A 21,629-nucleotide genomic window follows, 5' to 3' on the forward strand; every position below is an offset into this window, starting at 1 on the left:
TCCATCCCCCAGGGAGGAGGTCACACGTAGATCCTTGTAATCAGTTCCCTCTTTCCAACCCACTCTCCCTATACCCTCCCAGTATCGCCACTCACACCACTGGTCCTGGAGGGATCATCCACCCTGGATTCCCTGTGTTTCCCGTTCCTAACTGTACCAGTTACATTCTCTGGTCTAGCCAGACTTCCAAGGTACAATTCGGATCATGATAGTGTGTGGGGGGAGGGGGGTGGAGAGGAAGCATTTAGGAACTAGAGGAAAGTTGTATTTTTCATCACTGCTACATCGCACCTTGACTGGCTCATCTCCTCCCGTAGAACCCTCTGCCAGGGGATCTCCAGTGGCCGATAAATGGGCTTTGGGTCTCCACTCTGCACTTCCCCCTCATTCACTATGGTAAGATTTCTTTTGTTCTGATGATGCCTTAACTTGATCCCTTCGACACCTCGTGATCACACAGGCTGGTGTGCTTCTTCCATGTGGGGTTTGTTGCTTCAGAGCTAGATGGCCGCTTGTGTACCTTCAAGCCTTTAAGCCCCCAGACGCTATATCTTTTGATAGCTGGGCACCATCCGCTTTCTTCACCACATTTGCTTATTCACCCGCTTTGTCTTCAGCGGTTGGGTAGGGAAGATGAGCATCATAGAATGCCAATTTAATAGAAGAAAGTATTCTTTTATCAACGCAAACTGGGTAGAATTATCTTTACAATCAACGACTACAGAATCGAGGAGTACAGGGGAGCACGTGGACTGTACTTTCAGGTAACACCACTCTACTGAGCGCCCCGCCACGCCCTCCTGCTGGGGTGTCAGGAAACCCCCAGGAGAGTACGCGCCGTGGCACACCATGAGTCGAGGCACACCATGAGTCAAGCCTCAAAAGGAAAGTCGCCTTTCTCTTCTTGCTACAAAGAAGGCACAGCGCGGGTGGAGCACTGACACTCAGACAAGGGGAGTGAAAGGGAGTGGGCAAAGGGATACCAGTTAAGAGTTAAGATTGACTAAGGATATTTGGAATGAGGATAAATTCCTGCTAGATCTTGCTAAGGAAGAAAATCTGACTGCTGTCAGTGTAAACGACGACATGCCTTTGGTGATGCATCCATAAGGAGAGAGAGCAGTACTGGTAAGAGAGTAGGATGCGACAGTGTCTGTGTGTCAGTTTCCTCATGTGAAACACAACGATAACAATCTGAACGGTGCAGTACTGACGGGGCCTAACGGGAAGTGAAGCTTCTAGCATGGACCTTGGTATTTGTAAATGACCACTATTGTTACACAATTGCATTGCAACAGGTTATTATTGTCCTTTTTTTAATGTACGACATTGGTTTTTAGTGACAGAAGAAGAAATGAAATACCAGTATTAAATATATTTATTGTCTTTTTTTTAAAAACCTAAACATTTTTTAAAATTGCCTTACCCTACCAGGCAGAGTCCCGGGCCCCTGTGGGTTTCCAAGACTAACTCTTGATGTAAGTAGAAAACCCTCTTCCTTCAATGCAATAGTTGGTGGGTGCAAACTGCTGGTTAACAGCCCAAAACACAACCACGCCTGTCCCACGGCTCCTCAAACTCCCTGCCATCCACTAAGTCCCTTCCGACTCATCGGACCCCACAGGACAGGTTATAACAGCCTGTGGGTTTCTGTGCGTTATTCTGAGAGTTCTTACTATTACTGGTCTTAATCTGTACCGTGAAAAAAAGTTGATGACAGCAACTGAAGCGTCTTGAAATTCCCATATATTGTTTATGCTACTTTATCAGGCCACAATTTAGTCCTCTTTCTGTTTTATGTAGAATACTAGGGAAATGTACTACTGTAAGGAAAGCGTAATTTAATTTTAATGTCTAAAACTGTTACAAGTTTGTCACCTTACTCATCACCTAGGTTTGGACTTGTACATCATGAGACATGCAAACTCTAAATTAAAAATTCCCTTTCCCAAAGTTAGACTGAGTCACTTTCCTCCCCCAAGGAAATAAATCCAGTGTATTGTGAAACACTAAACATCACAATGAAAGCGAAAGCATTGGATGCCTGGCAGTCACAGTGAACATGAGGGACTCTGAACTTACAGAGGGACGGGCAGGAAGCCAGAACACGGGCAAGGACAAAGCAATACAGGTGAGACAGGGCACATTCAGGGGTCTGGCCGGGGCAGGACACAGCAATCTTGGGGCCCTTACATCTCCGCTACTTCCTGTTGTGTCCGGCTGGGTTGATGACTACTCGGGGCAACCGCATGGGGTGAGTAGAACTGCCCCTCTGGGGCTGTCAGGCTCTGGTCTTTACGGGCACAGAGTGCCAGGTCTGTTCTCCTGTGGGACCACTGGTGAGTTTGAACCACTGACCTTGGGGTTAGTGATTAAGTGTTTAACCAATGCACCCCTTGGGTTAATGAGACAAGTGAGAACATGTTTATGATGGTCGTGCTAGGTGGCTGGGAGGCAGAGAATATGACCGCCGTGAGCCACCACACTGGCAATTAGAAGCAAAACAACTTTCTAATTCCCTTCCCCCACCTCACCATCCCCACACACATCAATACAGGGACCACCTGACTGACTGATAATAACTCAAAAGAACTGGTCCATCACAGAATTTCAGCAGGAGGGCCAAAGAGGATCTTTTGGCAAATCAAATGTAAACATTTTGCAAACCTATTGTCTCTTACACTTAACCTAATGTTCTGGTTTAAAAGGTTCACAAAGGGAACCAGAAATGTAGTCAAGAGATAGATACTGGGAAGGGAATTCATGGGGAAATTTTAGGAAAGGCTTCATATCCTCTTCTTCATTCCTAATCCTGGTAGCTCATATGTTAGGGCCTGAGACTCAGATGAAGTTCTATTGAGCAGGGGATGGTCTCTGCTTCTAGCCACAAAGGATTACCCGCTGCTCCCCGAGTGAGCCACAGATTCCTGTCTCTGGACTTGTGGGCACGCTGTTCCCTCAGACAGCAAAGCCTTTCTGATCTTTGTCTATGTGATGAAATTTTATCTCAAGTCCAGCTCAACCATCACCTGCTTTCGGAAGACACCAGAGCAGAGACCGTTAGTTACCCATCACACTTCCACTCTCGTCCTCTTCCCCATCAACAGATGCAAATGTTTCCGTCCAACACAGGCTACGAGGAGCAAGTAGGAAGCAGAAAAGTCATCTTGCTTCGTTAGCACTCTGCCTTCCTGCTCCGACAATCGAGCCTAACAGTCAGTCAGTCATTCAGCAAGTATGAGACGCCCACTTATGCTTGCTATTGCTGTTACGTTCTTATTATCCCTATTATGTGCTAACCTTGGAAAGACAACGGTGAAGAGGAAACAGTCTCTGCCCAAAGGACCAGCAGGGGAGCAAAAACAAAAAGCACGCCAGGAAGGGGTGAATGCTGCGATGCATTACGCGACGAACTAAGCTACCAGAAGGCCAGGGGAGACCTCTCACAAAAGACTTAGAGCTGGTTCGATGTGACAGGAGCGGCTTCTCAAATGACTTCATACGTCTTCTAAGTCTTACAGACCATTAGGACTGATCCAGGTGGATGGAACTGGTCAATTGTAAAAAGTGCGCAGGCGAGCAAGCAGCCTTCCTTCTCGTCCCTTTGTGAGCAGCGCACTTACCAACGTGGGTGTTATCTTGGAACGCCGCGTTGTGGAGCTGAAAGATTAAATGGCGGCTGAACTTTTCCTTCGTGCTCGAGTCCAAATTGACAACATCCTCAGCTGAACAATTCACGCTGTAGAACTCCTGAAGTGCTTTACAAACGTGCTAAAAACACAAGAGGAATAACTCTAGCAAGTCACTTATGAGTGGAAAAATATATCAAACTTAAATGATCAAATTATTCATGCTTATGTTAAAAAAACTCAGGTTCTCGGGATTAAAATCATCTGAGAAATAAAATAATGTACGCATTAGTCTTCTCTACAATCACAATGAAATCATGTTTTCAGCATCTTTTTAAATACTGTCTATGAGTTGAAAAGTCATACTTTACAGAGAAAGTTTCTCAGCCCAAATGGGTCTGAAAGAACAAAGTCAGGGGCTACCTGACCCCGATCGTGGAGGCAGCACACGGGCAGGACGCAAGCTCTGTCGTCACAGAGATGTAGATTTGACTCGGAGCTCGGTTATCCACCAACGCCGGGACTCTGGCCCAGTCCACACCGTGTGCTCCTCGCTGCGCCGGGGCCGTGATGCAAGGCCAGAGCAGTCGTGGTCGAGTCCATTGTGACCCCTGGGCTCTCAAACCAAAGGGCGCTCCTTAGGGTTTCAAGGCCATGCCCTTTCTGAAGCAGCCCCCCAGGCCTTGCTTCTGAGCTGAGAGTGGACAGATGAGAAATGCCAGCTGTGGGGGGCGTCGTTGAGCATTGCACCATTTACATCACCCAGAAACTACCCCGGCAATAACCGTGAGACTGAACACGGGGCTGTGGTAGGGAGTAAGTAAGAGCATGAGACAAATGTGTGAGAGCAGTGCGTGGTGCCCAGCCACCACCAGCGAGTCCATTCTGACGGGTGTGACTTTCTATAGGGTTTTCGAGGCTTTGTAAATCTTTATAGGAATGGACAGCCTCATGCGTCTCACTCAGAGTGGCTAGGGGTTTGAACCACCAACCTTGAGGTTAGCAGTCTCATGCTTACCTGACAGCTCCTTATATCGGGCACAGTCACTGCTTACAAGCATTATCTGTGCAGCCTTAAACAATCACGTCTCCCTAAGCCTCACTATTCTTTTCAAAATGTAGCTGCGTAGAACATCATGCATGGTTGCCATCAGATTTGTAAACTGCCAAGTCTCCAGGCTCCTAACAGGTGGCGTCATTCAATCACCACATTCCTCTTTACATTCTCAGATCCTGTTCTTGTCTCAAGTCTTCTCCAAAGTCCCCGCCCACCACAAATTCCTCCTCTACTTCTCTCTTAGCAGCTGAAAGTTATGCTAATTTGTGGTGGTTTTCACGGTTTCTCTGTAAGGGCTATCTGCCAGGATCTCCTTTTTTTTTTTTTTTTTAAATCTTTTTATAGAAATAGAATCCCAAATTTTAGCTAGACTTCTAGCCAGCCAGAACAAAGACTACATTTCCCAGATTCACTTGTAATTAAGTCTGGCAATGTGACTAAATCTCTCCCAGGAAAAGTGAACAAAAGTAGAGTGTGCACCTTCCAAGTCGCATGCTTCAAAGTCAGGGACACGCTGCTCCCTCTCTCAATTCCTACTGACTGGAAGGGAGGCTGGGCGGGGGTGTGACATCTTGGAAAATGCCACTGAGGCAATTTCTTAGGGGGAGCAAAGCAACAAGACAAAGACAGCGCATTCCTAATGTAGGGGAGCCACACCTAGACATTACGTGAAAAAGACATATGTTTCTAATGAGTGTAAGGCACTTTACTTTTTTATGCTAGCAGCTCAATATCGTCTATTTTATATCTCCGTTAGACTATACATTTTGTGACGGCATAAGCCATGTCTTCTTGGCCTCACCATTACATTCTGAGTACTTAGCACGGTGCCTGGTCTTTACTAGCTTCAGAAAACAATTGATAAATGAATGAAGGCTAGTTTTCTGTTTTAGAGCAACACAGAATGAACATAATGCTTCTTCAGGTAATAAAAGATTATCACACGCTTGCTAAATTCTCTGCCACATTAAATTTTAAATTAAAAATATAAGTTTTAAAAATAATTATCAAATACAAAAGCTAAAAATAAAGCTTGAGTATTATTTCTAATCTGTATGATTTTGCCAAATGCATTAAACCTGGGATTCATAGTTTATTGAAATGTGTCAGTTATTGAATCAAAGTACATTATCTATTATCACCAGTTGTAATTATCCACTTATTTATTAACCATCCCTTAAACAAAAGCTGACCTGATTTGTGCCTCTTTACACAGACCAATTCAAAGAAAAAGTACTTACTGGATTATAAACTTGTTATATTCCAATTATCCAGTAAGTAAAATAAATGCATTTAAACATATAATCATTTAAAAACCTGTTACAGAAATTTTTCAATCAAGTTGGTAAACATGTTCAATACAACCACTGTATACATTTTGAATTCATTTCTACAACTTTTTACCCCCAAATTTTCCTGATACAGGAGATAACAGTTCTAAACTTATCTGGATAATGTACAGAATTAAGGGAGAAAAATGTAATCCCCTACATGATCCTTGACACACCAGTGTGAATTAATCTATGTTACAAATGGGATTTGTACTGGCGTTGCTTCCATTAGGAATAGTTCAGGTTTTTACTACAATGCTTTCTTTTTGCCTGTGGTATCACCATGTTAAAGTACCACTAGTAAACCCTCTGTCTTTATTTCTAGTTGTCCACATAGAGCCTATACAATACATCCTATCTTAGATTTCAGAAGCGGTCTACAGCCAGACCACCTTGAATGTGCCTGATCTCATCAGATTGTAGTAGCACATTACATATCATAAAAAGTCAGTATTTATATACATGGATAACTAAAAGCGAGGCGCCCCGGTGGCAACAGGTTGAGCTGTTAACCACAAGGTCAGCAGTTTGAAACCCCCACTGCTCCTCGGGAGAAGGCGGGGCTTCTACTCCCGTCAACGGCTAGTTGCACAGGCAGGTCTACCCTGTCCTATAAGGTCTCGTGAGTCGGAATCAACGCCACGGCAGTGAGGGTTTTAGTTCATTTCTAAAAGAAACTGACACTAATTTTACTACAGCTTTCTTGATGTCCACAGTACCCATTTGGATGGTAAAATTACTTTGGCCTTAGTCTGAGTAAGTTATTGATACTGGAGGTCAGATAATTAAGCCATAAATTAAAAATGCAGAAAATGCCCAAGCTTCTATCTTTCTCAAAGATTTTCACCAGGTAGAGTAATGTTACCAAACCTATGTGCATACATTGAACTGCCCCCACCCCTTTCTCAGCTTGCGAAGACATGTGATGCTCAGAAACAAGTCACAGGGGAAAACACTAGGAAAACAGAGATGCAATTCCGAACCTGTGTATCACACGAGCTAGCTTCACCAACAAATGCAGGAAAGAGTGGAGAGCTGCCCAGAGGGAGAACGGGAGACACGGGCGTCTCTATTTACCTCAATGAGTAGGGCCACCATCTTTTTCCCATCGGCTCCTGGATTGGCCAGTCTGTTGAATTCCAGATCAAAATAAAGCTTGCACACCGAATTTTCAGGTATAACTTCATAGCAGTGCAAGAGATTTTTGCTAGATTGAAAAAGTTGAGAAGGTGAGATTCCTGTCTTCAGTCTTTTAAACCATATGAGCTAAACTTGTATCTCAAGAGATACTTTGTTGGCTGTAAATGACATGTAACAAGGCAGTAATGGAGACACGAGAGAGTGAGCATGTACTATCCACGGGTTTAAGGCTCCCGAGTTTCCACCAAACGAAACATGACACTGTGCTCTGTAGCATTATCTAACGAGAAAACGCACTTCACCTCAACCAACATGTTATTTCCTGCCAGGGGACCGGAACAGCGGCTAACACTTCTATATTGGCTCTGTTGTTGCTGAGGTCTATTGTTTTAGAAAGGAGCTGCATTTCCCTTAAAGGATCACACATTCTGGGAAGTCCATGACTCTTCTGTGAGGACATTGAAAAGCATTTCCACCCGGAAGACACTACTTTAATACTGATTTAATTTTTTAAAATCATCTGGCTTCCAGGAACTTTCAGCACTCCCGTGTAGTTAGGTACACAGGCGGCGTGACTCTGACTCGCGTTCCTGAGGACAGATGGTGATTTCAAACATAGCCGATACTTTGGATGGTCCCTTGAACACCTAAGTAATAGCTGGGTCGAGAGACTGTCCAATGGCAGCTTATACAAACGAAGGTTTCGTAATCAGATGAAAGGAGGCCTGGGGCGCAACAGGAGCCACGTTGGGCTGTTACCTGCAAGGTCAGCAGGTGGAAACCATCTGTGGCTCCCGGGAGAAAGAGGCTTTTGACTGATGGGAAGAGTTCCAGGGACCATTCTACCACGTCCTGTCGAGGTGCCATGAGTAGGAATGGGCTCCCTGGCAGTAAGATGACCATCAGAAAGGGGCAGGAGAATTTTGTCCTGGTCTGGCACAGGGAGTATAAGAACACAAAACGCAGGTAGAACTAGACACACATGCTCTGTAATCATACAGTGCTGGCATTTCAAGATGAAACTTAGTTTCAGCAAGCATCGTCTCACACTATCTTGATGGCTTTAGCTCCATTCAAAGTGGAGTCACCGATACATAAACATAAGCAAACTTAGTTTTATATTTGAAGGGAATTACAGATATCAAAATAGAAATCCCTTAAGTCAGTTGATTAAATAAATTAATAAAAATAGCATTAATCGGAGGGAGGGGGAGGGAAAAAAGGAAAACGAGCTGACTCCAGGAACCCGGGTGGAGGGCGAATTTTGAGAGTGACGAGGGCAACGAATGTATAGGGGTGCTTTGCTCAGTTGATGCATGTGTGGATTGTGATGAGAGTTGTATGAGCCCCAATAAAGTGATTTATTAAATTTAAAAAAAAATAGCATTAATCAATTCAGGAATCCACATTAATTTGTTCCCCTTTTCTACGCATCACTCAAGTATGATAAGTACTTGACTAGATCTAAAGTTATATTAAGCAGCAATTTCTTCATTGTTAGATGGGAACGCAAGAATTCACCTGGAATTAGGAAAATCCACACCAAATCCACTGTAAATCTCCACAGGAGCATACAACCTCATCTTTGTCCCACAGAGTGACTGGTGGGTTACTGAAGAGCTGACCTTGCACTTAAGCAACTCCACATTTCCCCCACAGCACCACCAGAGCTCCCAAATCAAACCCACTGTCATTGAGTCGCTTCAATTCTAACTCACAGTGACCCTACAGGACAGGGTAGAATTGCCACGGTGAGGTTCAGAGGCTGTAAATCTATAGGAGCAGACCTAAGACAAACTCACTGTCATTGAGTTAATTGGTGGGAGCTGGTGGATGTGAACCATTGACCTTGTGGTTAGTAGTCCAACTGGTAACCTACTGCAAGGCCAGGGCTCCTTTCTTGATTAATAGTACAATTTAATTTTTGCTTACAAAAAGAGAACCTTCAGATCCCCTGTGGGTAACAGAAGGACGCAAACATATGAGGCTAAGTCAAAAAGTCTTGCTACTGCTGTGGTTCCAGCTATACATGTCCGGCCTTATTCCAAGCAGAACGTATTTCAACTAACACGTCTCTAGATGCAGTGGGTGACTACAGACAAGTTCTCTCTTACTGTAGGAGGCGCCCTGGTGGCTTAGTAGTTACGCATTAGGCCGTTATCCGCAAAGTCGGCAGTCCGAAACCAGTAGCAGCCTGGCAGAGCTTTCTGGTCCCATAAGCAGTTCAGGGGCAGCTGTACTGCTCTCTAGGGTCGCCACGAGTCAGCATAAACCGGAAGGCGGTGAGTTAGACGTTTGTTTTGGTTGTATCACTAAGGGTGACTTCAAAACAGAAAACATAATCCAAACACTGAACAATGGCTTCTGAGGCGAGCTGCCAGCCTGGGCCGGTTAAGTTCAAGGCAGAGAGAACAGCTCAGACACTTATAGAGATTCCTTTGTAGAACTCCAAGGGAAATCTTGGTAGATTTTACCAAAAGACACAAGAAAGTTTCGAGAAAATTGAAAACTGCATTGTACCAAGGAATTTTCCATGACAATACACTGTCCCTCCGGACTTCTTTTTCTTCCCCAAACTCAAAGAACATTTAAAAGGAACATGATTGGAATCCCTTCAGGAAGCCAAAATAGCGGTTTTGACAAGGTGCAAATCCAAGAGCACCGAATGTTGCCATGTTGCCGGGAAGGGCTCGAGAGACGGAAACACTGCCTTCAGAAGAGTGTACACGTAAATGGAAGAAGATACGTAGGTAAATAGCTGCACATTTTGATATTTATTTTTTACTAAAGGTGCCTGTGATTTTGTCGCAGTACTTTCTGACTTACTCTGTGTGCGTGCATACACAAACGCACATGAACAAGACAGGTATATTTGCTCCTCACCAACCAACATGCTTAGCTTCCTAAGGCCGGGTCCTATTGCGCGAGCATTGGTGTCATGCAACAACAGGGGATGATCACATCAGTTCACAAAACGGAGGGTGACTACATCACTACGTAACTGCAAATTACATCATCGTACAGCTTCCAAGCCGCCGAGAATCCTGGCCCAGCCACGCGGACCCATGACCTAACATGGCAGCCAGAGTGACTGGAGCTGCGCACATCAGCATTCACTACTGCCATAGCACACAGCTGATGCTCCAGAGACAGATTTGTTTATGCTTGTCATTAGTGCAAAACACGAGTAAGTGCCCATGAATTTTTTTCCCCTAACAGCATCTGGTGATAGAATTCAATGTTTTTATAGTCTTTTAAATCCTATGGAGGTAGTTTTATTCTGTCTGCTACAGTTGCTCTAAGTCAGACTCAGCCTGAAGGCATAGGTTATTTGGTATATTTGGTTACCAAAAAGTAACGAAATTTGGGGTCAAGGACCGTGAAAGCCAATTCAATCTGAGTTTATTTTACAAATACTGCTAGATGAAAGAAATGTCACGTTAGCTTAATCTGCGGCATTGAAAAACGACTCACCGGGACTGATAGTGGAACCAAAGCTGAGCATAGGTGGTGACGAGGTAAATCCGCTGTCCATCTCCCACTTTGTATTCCAAAGCAAATACATGAACATCCTTCGCAAAATCAAAAGTGACATTCCAAAACTATTAAAAATGCAACTGTAGCAATTAAATGCACAGAAATCATTTTACCTTCAAATTTTAGTAAAAGGTGAAAGATTGATAAGATCTGAAGAGAAACCAAAGTATACCTTCAAATTTTAGATAACTAGAATTTGAACATTCGTGTTATTAAAGGAAGATTAAAATACTTAAGTCTAGGCCAAGCAAAATCGAATTACTTATATTTATTTTTAATCACCTAAGTAATCTATGTTTAAGGCGAACAACAGAACATCCAGATTTTTAAAAAGGGAGGTGGGGGATTAAAAAGTACTCTTAATTCTACCATTCTAGTTGACTTCCTGTCATAGTTTTGATTGATAATTTATTAAATTAAATCTATTTTGCAAAACTACTTAAACACTCTAAAGTGTTTGAAGTAATAACTTCCTCTCTGCCAACTCGCTGCCATCTAGTCTTTGCTGACTGAGAGTGACCCTATAGGACAGGGTCCCTGGAGATTTCTGAGAATGTCATGCTTTGTGTGAATGGCAAGCCCCATCTTTCTCCCAAAATAATCCTCTAGTACATAGAAAATGTATGTGGGAATCCATCTTGAAAGACTGATGACTGTGGTGATTGAGTAAATGCTACTGGTTACTTTGTTTTGTTTCTATTACACAAAGAGTTGGAATATGCACACAAATTCCTTTTGTTTCTGGAGGAAAAGGTTGCTCGTGTGAATGAGAAGTTGAACGAGGACTCTACCTGGCCCTGTTAAACTGCTTTTGAGGCAAGCTTTAGACTAGTAATTGGGATGTCCAGCAATCATACCCTTGCATCTTTTATTAAATTTCAGTTTAAAAAGAATCAGCTGTTAATTTTTTGACATTCTGATGCTTGCACCAGCGCAAAAATAATTAAGCAAGGTCTCCCTTCCTAGACTCCTCGTTACGACGAGGCCCCTTCAAAAGCTATGGCACTTTAAACTCTGCTCCCCCTTCAGCACCGCATGGCACAGCATACTGATCTTAGGGCGCACCCTTCACCTCACTTCCTAGTCTCCACGGTGCCCAGCAAGGCAAAGCAGTGCATAGCACACACCCACTGCTTCGTTTCTTTTTGTGTCGCATTGGCGTGTAGCAAGCAGTTCCTCCTACTTGCCTGATGTGTTGACAGTTATTATGACAAATCCACTCTACTACTCCAAAGCGTAAAAGGAGGTAGTAGAAAGAAAAACACAAGTCTGCTTTGAAACCATGATTTACATTCTAGGGTTTACTTTACTCTTCACATGTCTACTAATGTTGGAGGAACTTTTGAGTACGAGCTCCCAAATCCAGCTCCTTCTCTTCTTCCTAACAAATCCACGCTCCTCCATTCATTCCTACATCTGCTCGTATTCCTGAGTGTGCGTTTAGTTTCGCTGAGAGCAATGCGGTTTCCATCCCTGGAAACTTCAACTCAGCACTCCCTCAGCAATGACTTTCCGATCCTGCTCCCTTCAGCATTCTATTCTCTTTCAGAGTCCTGGTGGTGCTTCTGGGTGCTGACCCCACCAGCTGCTCTGCAGGAGAAAGAGGAGGTGCTCTGTTCTCATGATGACTGACATCACATATCCTATGTAGGATTTGGAGTTGGAATTGACTCGATGGGAGTGGGGTTGGTCCTGAAAGCACAGCTTCACTTAAGTGGCATTACAAATATTGAAAATGGTCCATTTCTGTCAAGTGGATTCTGACTCACAGAAACCCAGTGAGACAGTTGTACCAGTTCTACTCTGTCCCGTAGGGTTTCGATGAGTCAGAATCCACTTGACTGAGTAGAACTGTCCCATAGGGACAGAGTAGAACTGTCCCATAGGGCTTAAAAGGCCGTCAATCTCTGAAGCAGAGTATCATATCTTTTTCATGGATGACTCATCACTGCTCCTGTGGGTTTCTGAGATGATAAATCTTTATGGAAGCCTCATCTTTTCCCCAAGAAGCGGCTGGTGTTTTCAAACTGATAAGCTTGCAATTAGCAACTCAATGTATAACCCATGAAGCCACGAGGTCACTATGCGTCAGAAAGGATTCGAGGCAGTAAGTTTGCTTTGGTGGCTGGTCTCCTAAAGAGCTCTTGGTGTTTTGAAGACAAGCCAGGTTGGTTAGCCATCCCCTTACAGTCTCTGTTTAAAAACCAAAAAAAGGAAGGTGATGAGACAATTACCTCTTTACAGCTTTTAACGAAGCTGAAAGCCTGAGTCTGTCGATGAAACAGTTTCCAAATAGAGGCTGGCTCTTCTGGTTTGGAGAGCCGCGGTCTGTACACTTTGGACAAAGGTTTCCTCTCATAATAAGCAGCCCGTTCTTCAATTTGCTTCAGCTTTGCTTCCCATCTTCCCTTCGTTAGTTCAGAAGCACGAGAAGACTCAAGCCCGTCCATGGAAGACTCCTACCGATCAAACGAAACAAGGGCATTAATGGTGTTTTATTTTGAATAGGTTTGTTTGGTGACATTCCAAATGTCTTTACCTGAAGCTTATTTCTATGTTTAAAATTTTTTTTCAGCAAGAGGTTTCACTGTGGAAAGAGAACATGGGCCCAATTGTGTGGCCCCAAATTACCATATACACTCGAGTATAAGCCAACCCAACTATCAGCCAAGGCACCGAATTTTATGACAAACTGAATAAAAAGTGTGCTAAAAAAGATTCTATATGAGTATATATGGTAGGTGTTGAAATTTCAACCCCTGTATCTGTGGATGTAATCCTACTTGTGAATATGATTTTCCCTGCTCTGTTAATGAGGCCACACCATAGTGAATGGTTGCTAGATTAGGGCTAATGGATGTGTCTCCACTGAATGCCTATGCTCAACAGAAAGTAGCTGGCATTGCTACAATAACAGGGTTGGGAAGAAGTCAGGCACACTAATCACACACCTATTGGAAAATCCAGACCGAGGTCACCTAGGCCCAGGTGAGAGGTCCACCTGGGCACAGAGTAGGCACTGGCTACATGGCATCACACAGATGCCTGAACTCAGCCAATAAGATCGGCCAATACCCTCAACCATGCCTCCCCAGCTAGTGGAGAGGGGAAGGGAAAAAAACCAGACTGAGGGCAAGCCACTCTCCCTAGTTCGGGAGGCTCTCTTGCAGGTTGGAGGGCAGGGGTGCCTAAGTGCCCCGTGCCCTCTCCGGGCTCTAGCTCTCTCTTAGGCTCTCAGGCAGCTGTCCCCCAGGCCATGCCCTCTCCCCCTTGGCTGCACACCCTGGATTCGCATTCCTGTTCCAGGACTCCTTTTGTGTGTTTTCCGAACTCCCCTGACCTGGCTGGAGGGGCCAATTTCAGTCACAAACTTTCCCACACCCCTGCCATTCGGCACTGCACGCTTTCCAGAGATTGTGCGTACCTTTTGAGACTGTAGTACCTGAAACTTCCCTTTCCCTCTTAAAAGTTACTTGGATTTACAAAAGTGCTTCTGCCAGGAAATTCTTTCAGCGTTGAGAAGAAAGAACCAAGGTAAACCACCCCAGAAACCTAACAGGAAAGTACGTCCTAAACCTAATGTCTTAGTGAGGAGCAGCACAGACACAGAGACAAGCAAGCACACAAGGGAGGCAGACAGATACCATGCGAAGAGAGCACTGTCCTTCACAAGGACCCCTAGCCTCCTAAGCCACAAGATCATCAGTTCAAAACCACCAGCTGCTCCACAGGAGAGAGGTGAGGCTATCTCCAGTCTCAGAAATCCACCAGGACCGATTAGGGTCACTATGAGTCAGCATTGAGTCGATGGCAGTTGAGTTTGGTTTGATTTTTGGTAGTCCCCTAAATTTCAAGAAAATTTAATTCTGTCCTTAAAAGCTACTCCCTTGTGGTAATTCTGTTACAGCAGCACTAGGAAATTCAGACAGCTGGTTCTCAGAAATCCTTGGCTCCTCCTTTGAATCGTGCTATGATTTTGGACAGGTTAATGAACTACCTGGATTTTATGTAATCAACAACAAAATGATAATCAGCACCATCTCAAATGCTTCATAAGGTTACCTTGAGGTTAAGTAATGATAGGATATAATTGAATGCTGCATAAACAAGTCTTACAGGTTATCACTGGAAGTTTTCTTAAAATGGTTTTATTTAACCAAGTGCTACCTACCTGGCCCAGCTGACCCTGTTGCCTTGGCCACCATTACTGTGCTGTTATTCGATGTAGAATTCATTTTCTGGTGCCCCTGAGCCACTCTCAATCAATTCCCTTTTGCTCTGTTTCTGTCCACTGCCTCCTCTTCTTTCTAAATACAACTATTCGTTGGAAGGAGAACACAGTGTATGAATGGGAACCACAATATCTGCGAGTTTGGGCTTTGAATGTCTATGGCCGTGGGCAGTTTCTTGACTGCGTATGGTCCTTCCATGTTAGTCTTGGCAAGGTGAGGGCCAGGCGAGGCGTTCCTCAACATGCCTTCTTGAAAAAGAAAGGGAAGAGGTGGAGGGACTTCCACCATAGACTGAAAATGGCTGCAAATTCCTTAACATTTTCCCCCTAAAGACCACCCTCACACTGACTGGGCGTGACCTTGTGCTTTTCTTAGCTAGTGAGAAGTTGGTAAATGTCCATCTAAACCCCGAAAAACAAACCCACTGCCGTCAAGTCGAGTGCTCCTCATAGATGCCTACCTGTAGGAGAGAGTCGATCTGCCCCCCAGCATTTCCGAGACTATAAACCTTGTAGCAGTTCAATCTAACCTATAGCACCCCCAGACTTCTCAGCAGAGCTTTAAGAAGTACAAAGGTAAGAAAAAAAACCCAAAACTTGCAGCTGGTTTCAAGCCAGCAAGTTTATGGGTCATTTTCATATAGAAAAAGGAGGTGTATAGTTCTCCTCTTCACGGAGAGCAGCTGGGGCAGTTCTTCTGTCACACAGGGCCACTGAGTCACAATGCCAGGCACACAATATTATCATTTAGGAGTCCATGGGTGATATCATGAGCCCATTGCTTGACCACCAGCCCAAAGGTTGGCAGTTCAAACATCCCGAGGGGCCTCAGAAGCAGGCCTGGCCGGCTGTTTTGTTGTTGTTTGTTTGAGAGATGGGTTACAGGTGTGAAAACTGCATGGAGCTCTGCTCCTCAGCACACCTGGGTCACCGCGACTTAGGATGAACTCCACACGGAACATCAACAGCGTCCTGAGGCATCTATGTGAACATAGGGTCACTGGTATTTTTTAAGTGAGCCGTGAAAGCATTCGAGGGTAAATTTCTATTTTCCTTTATCAATGCTTTTCTAGTCCTCGTGCTGTCTCAGGTGAGAGATATTGCCTTGAATTTTAGCAGAAAACTTTGAGGCGAACTCAGTCGTGACTAATGTAATTCTCAGGAAAGACAAGCAAAATGATCCTAGAAGATGGAGAGGGCAGGAATAGGATGAGGTTGTTGCGGGGAAAGGCACGTTCTCTAGGCACGCCAAGCTTGACCCCGCCGGAACAGACCTCGATTCTCGCAGCCCTGCACAGTCCACATGAAAATTACAATGATAAAACGAGAAACCGAAGTATGATTCTAAATGTACTGACATAAGAGGCTTTCCAAGCAGATGTGCCTAGGAACGAAAGAATCCTCCGAAGGACTGAGGAGGTTGGACAACTTCAAAAAAAATCATGTCCAATGGGAAATGACTGGGTTCCTTATTGTTCCATCGACCTGAATATTTGGTTATTTTAGCTGCTCTGGGTAAAAATAGAAATCGCCTCCAGTCAGAAAAACTTACCTGAGAAATTGATTTTCTCCTACGAAAAGCACTAGCTTACCAACACCCACCGGTGACTTAGGAAGAAAATAACACACAGAGCACCATGGGATGGCAGCTGCTATCCCAAGCACTGACTAGCAGAAACCACGTGGAGGTTCCCATGGTAATGAATCATAAAAGGACTCTGTCAAAATCTTGGCATGGCCAGGCCACTGTGCCCCATGTGGAAACCATCAAAACCATCCAACTCTGGGCTGGGGACGGGTGCGCTAGCTCCCACAGAAGGGGAAAGGAAGCCAGTCAGCGTGCAGCAGGGGCCACGCTCCATGCCCAGCTCACGCTTTTCAACAGCCGAGGGAGGAGCTTCAGACAGCTGGGGTTTGGGCGACTCCAGCAGAAAGGCGAGACGAAGAAAGCGAGGAAACGCACCAAGGAAGGCACCTGTCACTCCAGCTGTAGACTATCGTATTCCCCACTCCTGCCTGCCCTCTGGGGAGAAGGCCCCATAGGAGACATGCTTGTCATTCTTGGTGGAGCAAGAGCCCTGTCTTTCCTTTAAGATGGCATCAAACCCTCTCTACACAGAGACCGTTAACTATGTTGGGTAACAGCCTCCAAGCCCCAAAGAAAAATGATATTCATCTGGTTTTCTAACAGCAGGCTTAAAAGATCTTTTACATATTTCTTAACATAGCACCACAATATTGAACCATTGTTGAAACTGATGTTACAACTCATGTGACCAGGACAGAAAAAAAGGTTAGCCAGCAAAGCAGAGTTGGCTTAGACCTTCTAGAGTAACTGGAGTGCACGAAGAAGCAGTGGAAAGGGGAGTAGCCTCGGCTTCTCTGAATTGATGTCCAGACTTGCTCAACTATGGTCCCTGAAGATGCTCCCAGGAGCCTTCAAGCTCGCCTTTGCCATGGTCCTCGCCAGCCCAGCGCTCCAGCTTCTTTCTTCCGAGTGTCTGTCCAGTCCCTGATCGATTCCTCTTCCTCAACTTCTCCCTCTGCCCCGAGACTTGGGATTCATGAGCATTTTCTGTTTTCCGGCATCGACGTTCTAGTTCCAGCATGAAGCAAGGTGTCCTTAATTGACGGCCTGCCTCTTGGAACGTACTCATACATTTCTCCCGGTAGTAAAGTTTTCCAAGTCGGGTCTCTTCTTAAAATACATTCATAGTAATATTATTGAAAAGTTTACTTTCTGGATTAATAGCACCTTAAGAAATTTAAGTATGTATGGATGGATTGTGATAAGAATTGTATGAGCCAGGGCCGGCGCAAAAAAAAAAAAAAAAAAGAATTGTATGAGCCCCCAATAAAATGTTTTCTAAAAAAAAGAAATTGAAGTATAAAAATAGACTGGATTTTCTTTTTTATTTCTCCACTTTAGTTACCTTGTCTGTCTATGCACAAATAGAAATGACTCACATTTAAATTTCAGCAAAACCTACTGTAAGGGATAGGAAAGCAGTGACATGGTTTTTTTCTTGTTCCTATTTTCTACTTGGCTACATGATGCTCCCCCGCCCTCGACACACACACAACCCCACCCCCCACCGCCAATCCAACGAGCACAACTATCTTTGCCAGACTATCTTTAATAACTTTTCAGAGAGGCATTCATTTTTCATTCGTGTTGATATTGGTGGTGTTGGTGTTATTGTTAGGTGCCATCAAGTCAGTTCCAACCCAGAGTGAGCTGATGCACAACAGAACCAAACCCTGCCTGGTCACAACCATTCCCCTTTTTCCTGCCTGTTCACTTTCCCAAGCAGAGGTCCTTCTCCAGGGATGGTTCTCTCCTGACAACATGTCCAAAGTAGGGAAGATGGAGTCTCATCATCTGTGCCGCTAATGTTGTTAGGTGCTGTCAAGTCACAGATGGAAAGACTGCCCCGTCCTGGGCATCCTCGTAATCACTGACAAGTCGGAGCTCAGTGGTGTGGTTACTCTGTCAGTCATCTCACTGCGAGTCTTCCTTGCTTTTGCTGACCTTCCACTTTACCAAGAAGGACGTCTTTCTCAAGGGACTAGTCTCTCCAGATAACACATCCACTCTTGCTTCTGAGGCTCATTCGGGCTATATTCTTCCAAGACAGACATGTTCACTCTTTTGGAAGTCTGCATGTAAGAGTGGTGTGAGGGCAGCATCATAAAAGGTAGCTAGATAGGGACAAAGGAGGATTGTCTCCCCTGAATGCCTAAGCTAAGGAAAATTAGCTGCCCATGCCACAATAAAGAGATTGGAAAGAATTCAGGCACACTAATTAAATACCAATAGGAAAATCCAGAAATTAGCATGCTGAGACTCGAGTCACCTAGGCCCAGGTGGGAGATCCATCTGGGTGCACAGACTAGGCACCTGCCACATGACATCTCACAGGTACACTTAAACTCAGCCAATAAGGTCGGCCAATACCCTCAACCACACTCCCCAGCCAGTGAGGAGGGGAGGGAATAAAAGCCAGCCACGGAAAGGCCACGTTCTCTCTTCCCCTTTGGGTGTGCTCTCCCAGCAGAGGGTGGGGCTCTCTCCTGCAGGCGACAGCCCACATTCTCTTGGCTCTCTTGGGATTCCAGGTTCTAGGCTCTGCCTGCTGGTTCCGCGAGCTCCTGTTCTGGTACCCCTTCCCGTGTTTTTCCCCTGCAACGGTCACTTTCTCATGGCCCCGCCATGCGTCCTTGCACGTTGTCCAGAAATAGCATGTACTTTAGAGATTGTAGTACCTGAAACTTCCCCTTCCCTCATAAAAAGTTACTTGGATTTACAGAAGTGCTTCTGCCGCCTGGATTCTTTCAGTGTTGGGAAGGTCTGAGGTAAACCATCCCAGTGACCTACAATCAGACCTCGGCTAACTTCCGAGAGGAGGAGGGGGGAGAACCACTAACACGTTTCTATGAGACAGAGGTCAGACAAGCCTCCAACCTCAAGACGTTTCACCAACTCTGACATCAAGTGTCCTTCCCTTGGCGTTCGCGACTTCTCTGCTGGAGGCGATAGCCGGTTAAAGTGGCTACACAGAGCCATATTCACAGACAATCTTCATCATGCTGAGGTTTATTAGGGAAGCAGCAGGACTAGAAATGCTCAGGGCACTGTTCTTCCACCAGGCAGCCACCTCTCGGTAATACCTACAGGCATACCTCTTCCTGGCCCGGGGCCTCTGTGTCACTAGGCCCCTGGGCCTCTGTCCTGAATGGTTCCTAACTTTCAAAAGCTCTGCCAGTAAGTGGTCACCAGAGTCACCCACTCTGCCGTAATCTTCAGTCCAAAGGCACTCAACTTGAGCTCCGAGGGTCAGCAAACCTAGCCCTTCTGATTAAGAGCCTAGAAGGCATCCCATTCCACCTGTGAGCCTCCTGGCCAAAGGCACTCGGCCTTCTCACTCGGCGGACCATGGCAAAGCCTCTGCTTGCTGCGCCCTCTGCTTCTTGCCACCTCCCGCCACCTGAGCTACCACAGCAGTCTCCTGAATCACGGAGGTTCAACACAAGGCTCTCCGGACGCACTCCACTCCTCTTCCTACTTGAGGGTAGTGAGATCCCTCCCCTGTTTATGGGATGGCAAAACTGACCAATCCCCCCCCACGAGGGACCCATAGACCTTATTTGCATGTTCCCATCCCACAGAGGGGACAAGTATCTTATTTACATTATTTGTAAGCTATCTAACCCCCTTGGAGGGCCACAAGCACCTCACATTGGCATAGTCCCAACCACTCACTTTGAAGGCGGTATAAAGATAATGACAAGGAGGGTCATGTTAAGTAATTCAACACAGCACACCATGGTGTAAACAATGTGCTTGGCTCCCAACCGCCGAATTCAAATGCATCGATTCTTCATCAGTTTGTCTTGTTTACTGCCTAGGTTCTCGTGCATGCATGTGAGGCAACTGAAAATACCAAGACTTAGTCTTCTTAAGTCTTAGTCTTCAAAGTAATACCTTTGCTTTTTAACATCTTGAAGAAGTCTTTTTGCAGCTGGTTTTTGAAGTGAAAAGTGTTATTAAATTTCCTGACTGCTGCGGCCATGGACATTGATTGTAGGTTCAAGTAAAAGGAAATCCTCGCCAGCTCAATCCTCTTTCCACACAATTATAATAATGTTCTTTAGTGGGTCCGTTGTAAGAATTTTTATTTTCCTTAGGTTGACTATAGTGTCGATAGTGATTTTTACTGGTAAGTGCCTTGAGTCCTATTTGCTCTTGGTATTAACTGAAATGGACTGGTAGCGACCACTTTAAGCAGGATAGTCGCGTACTCTAATGGGCCGGAAATGCTAAGCTCAAGAGGAATGGTGTTGCAGTCATCATTCCAAAGACCACTGCACGGTCCATCCTGAATTAGAATGCGGTCAGGGATAGCACAGTTTCATACATGTATAGTACAGTGGGCATAGTATATACGTGTACGTAGTATACGTCCTATAGGGAAGACAGACTACTACAAAGATTGTTGCAATTTACCCACCAATCACTAACGTGAAAGATAAAAAATTATAGATTCTTACCAACTTCTGCAGTCTAAACTTGACCAAACATGCAATCAAGATGCATTCAAAATTACTGGCAACGGGGGTGAGACAGTGGAAGCCTGAAAGGATCAGTACCTGGAGACAATGCCATTGGTGGCAGAAACGACAGCGCAGATCACAGGATAGATTTTGTTAAGACCAATCACTTCTTCAACACAAACACCGTTTTCAACACTTTCAATAGCAACGATCATTGTGGACCCCCCCAGAGAGAGCACACAGGAATCCAACGAACTGAAGAATATCACTAATATTACACGGAGGCAAACCTTGAAGGTGATTCAGACACGAGTGGCAGTAGTAGGACAGAAGAGTGCCACAAAAGCAAGCTGGATTCCGAAGAGGACTTGGCAAGAGGGCTCTCGTTCCTAATGTCTCAGAGATCTTGGCTTAAGGCAGACAATACCGGAAAGATGCCCACCTGCTTTATTGACGATCCAGGGGCGTTTGACTCTCTGGGTGATAGCAAACTATGGATAGCGTTGTGAACAATGGAAATTCCAGTTCTACTCGAAATTCTACTGCTCATGCAGAACCCAAACATGAACTATGAGGAAGTCGTTTGACTAGAACGTGGATGCTACATGGTTTAAAATGAGGACAAGTAGTGTGTCAGAACTGTCCTGTCA

General features: G+C 45.0%; 1 protein-coding gene across 2 annotated transcripts in view; it reads right to left on the reverse strand.

The window, feature by feature from the left end:
• The window catches only part of PRIMPOL (primase and DNA directed polymerase), a 46,901-nt gene that overhangs the window by 22,554 nt on the left and 2,718 nt on the right, over positions 1–21,629 (reverse strand). For both annotated transcript variants that reach the window (XM_075556826.1, XM_075556827.1), the window contains exons 2-5: positions 12,929–13,153; positions 10,632–10,729; positions 7,095–7,224; positions 3,624–3,771 (exon numbers count right to left, since the gene is read on the reverse strand). In XM_075556826.1, coding sequence (XP_075412941.1) covers positions 3,624–3,771; positions 7,095–7,224; positions 10,632–10,729; positions 12,929–13,144 — 592 coding nt within the window. In that variant the 5' untranslated portion in view covers positions 13,145–13,153. The remainder of the gene's footprint in view (positions 1–3,623; positions 3,772–7,094; positions 7,225–10,631; positions 10,730–12,928; positions 13,154–21,629) is intronic.

The sequence above is a fragment of the Tenrec ecaudatus genome, chromosome 8 (assembly GCF_050624435.1).
Source record: "Tenrec ecaudatus isolate mTenEca1 chromosome 8, mTenEca1.hap1, whole genome shotgun sequence".
Taxonomy (NCBI): domain Eukaryota; kingdom Metazoa; phylum Chordata; class Mammalia; order Afrosoricida; family Tenrecidae; genus Tenrec; species Tenrec ecaudatus.